At 41.2% G+C, this 9942-nt stretch overlaps 1 protein-coding gene across 1 annotated transcript in view; it reads right to left on the minus strand.

Moving 5' to 3' along the window:
* Window positions 1-8856, minus strand: part of LOC106000619 (vomeronasal type-2 receptor 116-like) — a 10256-nt gene extending 1400 nt beyond the window's left edge. Inside the window, exons 1-5 of the mRNA XM_013035901.1 lie at window positions 8656-8856; window positions 4722-4999; window positions 4190-4388; window positions 3017-3244; window positions 1899-2022 (exon numbers count right to left, since the gene is read on the minus strand). Of these exons, the coding sequence (XP_012891355.1) occupies window positions 1899-2022; window positions 3017-3244; window positions 4190-4388; window positions 4722-4999; window positions 8656-8856 (1030 nt within the window). The remainder of the gene's footprint in view (window positions 1-1898; window positions 2023-3016; window positions 3245-4189; window positions 4389-4721; window positions 5000-8655) is intronic.
* Between the last annotated feature and the right edge of the window lie 1086 nt (window positions 8857-9942).

Here is a 9942-nt window from a genome sequence, read left to right on the forward strand (position 1 = left end):
TCCTTCCTTCCTTTCTTTCTTTCTTTCTTTCTTTCTTTCTTTCTTTCTTTCTTTCTTTCTTTCTTTCTTTCTTTCTTTCTTTCTTTCTTTCTTTCTTTTTCTGTGTGTCTGGGTGTCTGTGTGTCTGTGTGTCTGTCTCCCTCCTTCCTGCCTGTCCTTCTGTCTGTCTGTCTATCTGTCTGTTGGCCTGCCTGCCTGCCTCTCTGTCTGTCTGTCTTTCCTCCAGTGCTTGAACTTCCGCCCTTGGAATTTTTCCAGAGTATTCATGCTCAAAACTACCACTCTATCACTTGAACCACCGCTCAAATTCCAGCTCTTTCGTTGCTTAACTGTGGAAAAGATTTTTATTGAGTTTCCTGCCCATCATCGCATCAAAGCTCAATCCTCAAATCTCAACTGCCTGCGTCGCTTGGATTTCAGGTGTAATATATAATTACCTAGCCCTCGTGCTGCATTCTTGACAGGTCATACCACTCTGGCTCTCTGCTACTCATTTAAGAAATAATGGAAAACATAGAATTAGCCCAAGCACTTCAATTTAAATAGAAGGTTTAATCCAAAACACAAACTTCCTGAGCATTTGATCTATGGGAGGAGGAGTTGGGGGTGATTGGAAGAAAGGGATGGTAGGGAAAAAGCAAAGGAGGAGGCAACAATACTCAATAAGAAATGTACTCATTTCCTTCCTGATGTAAATGTAATCATTCTGTGCAGGATTTTAACAATAAAAAATTTATTAAAAAAGAACAGTGCTCCTCCACTGATATGAGAGGGTCTCAGAAAGATCAGCTTGAGGAGGGAGAATAGACACAAAATGGAGAGGGTGAACTAGTTCTGAATCAATAATATTTGAGTAATAGCTAGTCAACCTAGTGCCAGTGTCAGATATGGAGTGATCATAAAAAAAAAAACCCAAAGCCCCTTGTATTATTAGGTATGCTAAATAGGAAATAACTTTTCTTCTTTTTTATTGTGAAAATACAGTACAGAGAGGTTACAATTACATGGGCAAGATAATGAATACATTTCTTATCAAGCATTGTAGCCTCCGCCTTTGTTTCCCCTTCCGATCCCATCCATCCCCACCCCCACCAACCGTCCTCCCCCCCTCCAAAGTTGTAAAGATCGGTTTCTATATAATGACTTTTATGTCTCATTGTTGCAATGGGTCCACCTGTATCGCTATTTAAATGATTTGTTTTTTCCCTTCCCCTCCACAAATTATACAAACATCAAATACAGTGAAAGCAGGGGTTATACCGTGGGGGAGGGACCCACAAAACAACAAAGAAATAATCTTATAAATGTGTTAGAAACAATTACATGAAAGAAAAAAAACATTTGAGTACATATCTTAGGGTTAATTTCCCTAACATCAACTTATCTGACCTTTTCTGCTTGACTCAGACATATACTTGTTATTGCAAATAAGGGAAACCATGGGACCTATGTTTCTTTGGGCCTGACTAACTTCATTTAATATAATTTTTCCAAGTCTTTTCATTTCCTAATAAATGGGGCAATGTCATTCTTTCTGATGGAGGCAAAGAATAATAGGAAATAACATCTAATTAGGCAAGAGTAGCAATGAGCATTCACAAATGAAAGTCTGATTTGCACATCATTTCAAACATCAACAACTAATCCTTGATATTTTCTGTTTATATACTGTCTTTAAATACAAAAACGTGTGACTGAGGAGAGGGGAACAGGGGTATTGTAATGGAGGGACAGTTGGTTTTTCTTCTAAGGAGAAGTATGGTTAACGGTAGTCATAGAACTTTGGGTGAAGGTGCATGTGTGTTCCTGCCATTTAACTATATATCACTCCACTGGTTTGGATGGACTGAAGATTAAGAAGGAGAGATGGGGAATTTCTCTATAAGTCACAGACTCACCTGTTGCATTAGAAATGTCATTCTCTGAGCAACGAATGCAGTCAAAGCAACAGGTAGCATTTCCCTCCAGAGAGGCCTTCCTGAATCCAAGACCACAGCTCTCAGTGCAGACAGACTGAGGAGTCTGGGAACATTCAGATGAAGGGTAGTGACTATTGATCCTTTTACCTGACATCCCAGACACTCCAATACTTTAGGGGAAAAGATAATCAAAACACATAAGCTTTATATACATACAGCCAATGAATTGATTGAGCCTTCTTACAGTTTCATGTAACATGACCTGAAGAATATATGGGGCCTCGACACCCAACCACTCATGCTATCAGGAATTCATGGAGCCTTGAAGAGGTGGATGTTAATTCTAGGAAATTAGGAAATGGGAGTTAACCCTGCATCCCATTCTTGAATCAGGTGATGATGTGTTTTTCCTCATGAGAAGAAAATCACTCAGGGAAACTTCATATCCACACTCTAAAGCATGGCTAAGTGCTTTGAAGGTGCTGCTCTACACAGGGTTATTCACATCTCTCTCTCTTGACATCCCCACTCCCATTAGGTGGGTGAACTTCACTGGCAGATGCTCCTTTCATTACAACCTGTCTCAACACAGATCCAAAAGCAACAATCTACCCAACGATGGTCTGAAATCTCAAGGCAGAAGCAAAGCAAGCCCTTCTTCCTTCTCATTGATTCTCATCGATTCCATTTGGTCACAGTGTTGGAAAGATGATTCACAGGTGGCATTTAGCCTTTATGATATTCAATATACAAACATAGGACAACATATTGATAATGAAATGCTCCCCTATTCCCTCCATGAATCTGTTAGTAAGAAACTTCCAGAAACAGGAAGAGGTGACATGTACACAGCTGAGCCATAGTTTTATTGAACAAGGTTTAAAAAATTGTAAGCTTATTGCTTATTTATACATAGATCATGACATTATGCTTAGAAACAACCAACTCTGAGGTAGAAATAAGGTTATGGTGACATTGTCTATAATCATTGTACTCATAACCTGGTTTAGGGAATTGTAAGCTCTTTCTACAATTACTTCCTAATAGCAATACATTTTTTTTAAAAGGAGAGAGTAGAAAATGTAGAAATGACCCACCTTGGTAATTCCTATGGGCCACTCTATCAGATTTTCAAACAAAATCAGTTGTTGACCATGTGGCCTAGATGGAGAAATCTTGCCAACTTTCACCCTTTCTTCTAGACCTTCTGGAAAATTCCAAAAGCTCATAATGTCATACTGTGCTTCCAATTTCCTTTCCTCATTCAAAACCACTTGTTCTCCAACAGGATTGGTAAATTGGATCTTCTTCAAAAAGGGATGCAGCTAAAAGGGACACATTATACTATGGTGAAGTGCTTCCAAGAGTTCTCCCAGAACCCAAGAACAATTGATACACACAGATTAGCCTTTATTTCCACCACATGATTCACACATAACACAGGATTCCAATCAACTGTATCAAATGCAGGTTCACAATGGACTAAAGAGTTACCAAGTTCTAATACCTGGGTATCCAGTATGGCATGCAAAAACTCAATTTCAAGGGAATGTAACTCCAGCCACATCCAACCAAATAATGAATTATAATGTGACAGCCACAACCGTTTCTCTAAAGTGCATTCTAATCACTTATTTTATGATTGTGATTAGAGAGTCAGTCTGAAATAAGGTGAATAATGAACTAAGTAGAATAGTAAAATATTTATGACAACTATGAAAGATTACCTTAAGCAAGACTTCGTTCATTGTGATGTGTGTGTGTGTGTGTGTGTGTGTGTGTGTATCCCATGACTCAAACTCAGGGCTTAGGTACTCAAATTGAGGTTGTGTTATTTTCTTTTCAAAGGAGGCATTCTATCCATTAAGCCACAGTGCCATTTCTGGCTTTTTGGTAATTAACTGTAGTCACGAGTGAGCCACAGGTGTGAGCCACTTTTGTCCAGACAATATTAGGTTTTCAATAATTAGTCACCTTGATCTGTTATTTTAAAATATTACAAAAACAATTTGGATATATTGAAAAGGGGACCGCTCTTTCCACACATAGTGAGGATGGGGACAGAAGACACAGCACTTCCTTTTCAGGGATGCAGAATTCTTCAAGAACATTGTCTTCACAGCTCTACATTCACTCATGTAGAGCATGACAGGCCCAATGTTTCTTGTATTTTTCAAAATGGAGCCAGATGGTCTAGTTCCATCTGCTATGAAAGCTTCTATAGAAAGTCTATATGCCTAGAGTAGGGCACCCAAAAGAAAAACCATTACCTGTGAATAGAGAAATGCCCTTCGTTGACCATTGTGCACTGGTGGCTCTTCCATGTGACGAAGAAACATCTGGTGGAGGGCGTAGGCCAAGGCATACACAGCATTATAGATGTTGTAACCATCTTCTGACATGGTCATGTCAAAAATGTGCCTCAGCAACCAATGGAGTGTGGCATTGTATGAACAGTTCCCCAAGTCTCTGCAGTAAGACTAAATCAGTAGGCTATAAACAGACTGAATCCATGACCTAGGAAAGGAATTATTTCCTAAGTTATTTGACAAGGTACCTTTCAGAATAAAATTGGTGAAGAGAGAAGTGTTTCTATGATGATGAAAGAAGGTGAGAGATGCATGAAAGGAGTGGATCAGAAAATATCTTTTACCAATGGTGGGATCAGTATAGGGTGAGTTCATGACCCAGGCTTTCCTTGTAATTAAAATGTGCCCAAATTTAACAATCAAGCTTAATAGAAATTTACTGTCCCCATAAATGATAATCACATTGGTTGATGAGTCCATTAGCTGGAAATACTTCGATAGATCATCTGAGTAATCTATAAAGGCATTGTAAGTGATCATGTTCTCAAAGGCAAAACAGATTCTACTCTTGCCCATCTCTTCTCTCAATTCTGAGAGGAACCACATACCATAGTTGTCTTCAGTGATGAACAGTCTCACCAAGGTCCAGCCAAAATGAAGCATCAAAGAGACCATGGCCAGAGCTAGATCTGAGTCTTTGGCTGCCATCTGATAGACAGTCCCAAACTTTCCATGGTCACTGATGAGAGGATCAAAAGTTCCAAAAGTGAACTACAGGGAAAAATGAACACAACACCAGGAAGAGGATGGTAACAGGCAAGTCTCAGTCCTGATGTAAGCTAAACAACAACTGGCAAGGTTGGGAGCAAGAGTTTGCTTATCCCATTTGCAAAGTCATCTCCCATGTTCCAAGCACTTTGTAGACATGGATGGATAAGGCTCAGAGCTTTGGGTCATCCTTTCCTCTCTTAAAACCTCTCCTTTTATTTAGAGCAAAGAAAATGAGTATGTTCCATCCACTTATGGAGTCTTTTCCCTGTGAGATTATGCATTTGGAAGGGTTTGTGATAATACCTCTTCAGCCTGTCCAGGACAGAGTCCATGTGGACATAGATTCACATCTGCCCACCTCCTCCAGCCTCACCTGTGGTAGTTTGTAGAGGTCCAGCAGTGTCCCTATTGGAACAGATATGCTTGATGTTCCTGTGAGTACTGCTAAAGCTTTGCTGTCTCTTCTGCAGGTGTAATTTGGACTGTTTTTATTTTTCCCAGTCAGCCAGATGAGAGTATCCTCTAACAGATCAGTACCTGAGTAATGTGCACTATAGATCTCAAACCCCAGAGTCATGTTGGGAAGCAGATGGGGATTCTTGTTGATCTCCTCCACAGCCATCAGCAGGGTGAGAAGCAATTGGTATTTTTTTAAGTTGATCCTGCACAAAGGTCACAAGTTTTGGGTAGGTATATGCTTATCACAAATGTTTAACTGCAAATCTCATGACTTTTTTTAATCAAATGCTTATCTCTACCCACAGTGGTTTGTGTTGATCCTATCTTCCAACAGGATGACATTCTAATTTGGTGTCTTAGAATTGAGATTGCTCCTAAACAGGACTTTATCAGCATACATGAGGTGACTGCTTTTCTGAGATTGTAGGGAGGAGGGGGGGGGATGAGCAAGGTGGCTTTTCCTCTCTTGTACATATGGCTATGTGAATAACGCTGCTGTCTGTTGGAACAGAGGGGCATGCCCAGCTCACATCCCAAGTCATTAAATATCTTGAATTAGCTGTACACATATGAAAAACTGTTAAGAAATACAATTCAAATTGGGAGCTGATTGTCCACCTGAGTTCAACCAATATGAGCAGAGAGGCAGTGCCTGCTGTCTCAGGAGTAAATAGCAAACAGGCTGCCTTGTCTCTGTGCTCTCTTGCCAGACTTTCCCGATGGTGCACCCTTCTGCAAAGTAGTGAATCCTACCTTGTAAGGAAATTAAAGAAAACAAAGAAATTCAATTCATGTCATGTGGTAGAGGCACACTAAGCTGACTTAGAGAATGCCATCATTCAAGGGGATTCCCTAGAAGCAGTGCAAGATGGCAAATGAGGAAGAAAACCTGAAGATTGCCTCACCCAACAAAGTGGAACAAAACAACAGAAAAAGATGTGTGAGAAAAGGATGAAAAAAGCCATCTCTATGTTCCTCCCAGTCAACAGCATTAGTAGCTCATTATGGACAGAAACTCTCTAACATTGCCGGGAGGGAGAGAATTAAAGTTAAATCTCAGCACCATCCCCATATCCTGGGACCAGTGCTGGGGAAGTGGTTATAGTCTCTACTCTTGTGTCTAGACATTTAGGTTGTGCCTCTGGAACTGGTTTAGGACAGAGAAGGAAGACACTGCCACGATCTGCCTCCTCCAATCTTGTGAACGACAGAAGATGTGGGGCATGACCTCCTAGTGAGCAGGGCATAAGAATGGGTCAGAGTTTTTTCTTAGAACCCTGTGTCAGGGATGTCATGATTGGACTAATAATCCAGAATAAACTAGAGGCGCTGTTTGATGACAGCACCAAAGCATCCACTGGAATCTTTCAGGAGTTGTTGGAAGGTCCCTGAGGCAGAACCAAATGCCATTCCATCAGTTTCCACCATGGTTGAAATAGGCTGACGCCTGTCTTCCTGCATAGCCTTGTGAAGCAACTGTTGCTATATGACTCTGTTGACATCTGGCTCAGTCCCAGTCTTGTTGCACAGTGAAGAATCTCAAGGACCATTGCCCTGGAAGGACAATGCTCAATGTGGAATCAGGCAGAAACTTGGGTTGCTCTAGGAAGCTAATGTGCACTGGTCTATAGCAGCACAAGCTGGAGTGTGGGACACTTGACCATTTGGGCTTTCTGGATGGGAGATTGATCCTGAGTGTATGGCTGTGTTCACCAAGATGACCCTGCGGCTTCCATTGTTTTTTTGTTTTTTATTGTCAGTTTTAGCACTTGAACTCTAGGCTAGGGATCTATCCCTGAATTCTTCATTTCAAGGCTAGTGCTCTACCACTTGAGCCACAGTACCACTTCTGGTTTTCTGATCTTTATTTGGAGATAAAAGTCTCACAGATTTTCCTGCCTGGGCTGGCTTTGATCCCTGGTACTCAGATCTCAGCTTCCTATGTAGCTAGGTTTACAGGCATCAGCAACCCGTGCTCAGCGTGTGTCTTCCTGTACAAAACTTAACAAGTTGCTGTGACAGAGCATGGTTCTTCATCCCACTTCCCATGGATTGGACAAGAAAGTAAGATGGTGATAGTGTACCATAGCTTAGTGTGGGACATGTGATAGCACTAGAACATTGCCATGATCCCATAGCCAGAGCAGCCTCTGGCAGAGCTGTATAATCATCTCAGTACTTGAGAAAATAATCTACCACCAGAGAGTCTGAATTCTATTCTAGCTATTACTAATTGTGTATGTTTGTGGGCATCTTGGCACATGAAAGCACCTCTAGCACATTCAACGTGAATCGATCTTAGTGCTCAACTAGCACTGTATTGGTCTTGATTGCAATGGACTGAGCATGCTGTACTCAGGCAGGATAGACTAAGGAAAATAAGGCCTGGTTAATGCATGCCAGGAATTCAAAAACTCAAGCTTGTCCACTTACTTCCCTTAATATTAAGGGAACGAAGTCATTTAGGGGAAAATGGAGTAGAATAAATTAGTAAAAACTGAGGTATGGAAAGCTCACAGCAAATAGAGAGCCATTCATCCATTTACATATCTTAAGATTAAGGGACCAAAGTCACTGAGCACAAAAAGAAACTGGAACAATTACAGAAAAAATAAGAGTCCTAGAGAAGGCAACTCAGAAACATGTGATTTAGAAACACAGGACTAATATTTTTACTTCAAAGAGAGGTAACAGGTTGCATTGTTTCCTGAGAGATGCATTTCTCATCATTTGAATTAGCAGTTGTCTTGTAGGGTATATGCCTTCCCTCCAAGATGATCCCCCCAAACTTAAGCAACATCCTACCCCAAATATAGACAACAGCACACCTTCCTTCCATCAAGGATAATCATCTGTAAAGAATGGCCCAAACATACAGAAACTCAGAAAGTGTAACACCAGGAGTGATTAGAGCAAAGGTGAGACACCTGTGTTTGTGTAACTTTGAGGATAGAATCTTGCCTTTACCATCTGAATACCCACTGGCAGCTCAAGAGCTGTGTGTCTCTCCTCAGTTAGAGTGAATCATTGCCTTTCTGGTTCCTGTTTGTTTACCTGATTGTTTGCTTGCTTCCTTACTCAGGCAAGCTCTGCCGCATTTTCTTACTGTTCTTACTTGTCTAGAATTTCCTCTTCTGCAGTCAAAGTCAAGGATTACAAGTGAAGAGTCCCTACTTTTAGAGGAAAACGTCATTTACCTTCATCTGTTTTGGTGACCCTGCTGGTTGGTATTCTAGGTGCAATGGAGTTCTGATGGCCACAGCTGTGACTAAGGCCTGTTCCAGCACACAGATCTTGCCACTGCTAGGCAGAATCCACTCACAAGGCCATTCCCTGTGGATGAGGCACATGGGGCCCCTGTGCACCCAGGAGGAATCATGTTTGGACCCACAACGCATTAGGGTTCTCTTGAGGTTTTTAGAACCACAGAGTATTTGTCACCAGAATTGTGTTTGGTTTTCTCTGGTACTGAAGTGGTTTATCACCTTATAGCTGACTTCTCACAAGGCCTGGCTCTCTCTAGTGGTGCCATTGCGGAAGTCACTACAGGCTCAGGAACACTGAAGCCTGCCTGGAAATTCTGGAAAGACAGGCCAGGCAGATTAGTATAATTCGGAGCCATTTCAAAGGCCAGATGTTATAACATATCAATATGAATCAAGACTGTTCCAGAACAATTCGTTCTCCTAGAATTCATTGTAATCATTTTGGGAAAATTCTCATAGAATCTCAACTCTCATGGATGTATGCTGATGTCCTTGTGTACAATATAACTCTGAGGCTTGACAAATAGAATGTCAGTAATATTAAATATGAATTGGGAACTGGTGGATAAGGCCTGTAATTATAACTACTAAGGAGACTGAGATCGAAGAAGTATGTTTTGTAGTCACTTTGCCAGGAATGTCTGTGACAGTCTTATGTGGAAGCAACCCCACAGAAACTGGTAGCAGAGCTGTGGGTCAAGTGGTAGAGTTCCAGCCATGAGAGAAAAAGTGCTAAGGGATACCCATCAGGACTTGAGATGATGCCTGAGTACCAGAGTATGTGTGAACATACACACACACACACACACACACACACACACACACACACAAACACAACTCAATTAGAGAATGGACATACAAGAGGATAGTTTTGACATCTCTCACCTCCCATGGGGGTACGTTTTTAATGCTGGGTTTACACATGAGCCCCTTCTTTCTCACTCACTTCCTCACCACATTAATTTGGCTTCAATATCTCTCACAAATCTCTCATGGAATAAAGTATTCCTCTCCTGAACAAACCACATAAAGGGCATTTCCACACAACTTGTCTGAGAAGATCCATCCATGACTTCCCTAGTTTACAGAGAATTTTGAAGATCTGAAAGTAGTGAGCTCACCTGGGTCAAGTGTGTGAATGAAAGAGTGTATAAAATATGTGAAAAAGCCAGGCACCTTTGCTCACTCCTGTCATTCTAGTTACTCAGGAGGCTGAGA

This window comes from Dipodomys ordii, unplaced genomic scaffold (assembly GCF_000151885.1).
Source record: "Dipodomys ordii isolate 6190 unplaced genomic scaffold, Dord_2.0 Scaffold230, whole genome shotgun sequence".
Classification (NCBI taxonomy): domain Eukaryota; kingdom Metazoa; phylum Chordata; class Mammalia; order Rodentia; family Heteromyidae; genus Dipodomys; species Dipodomys ordii.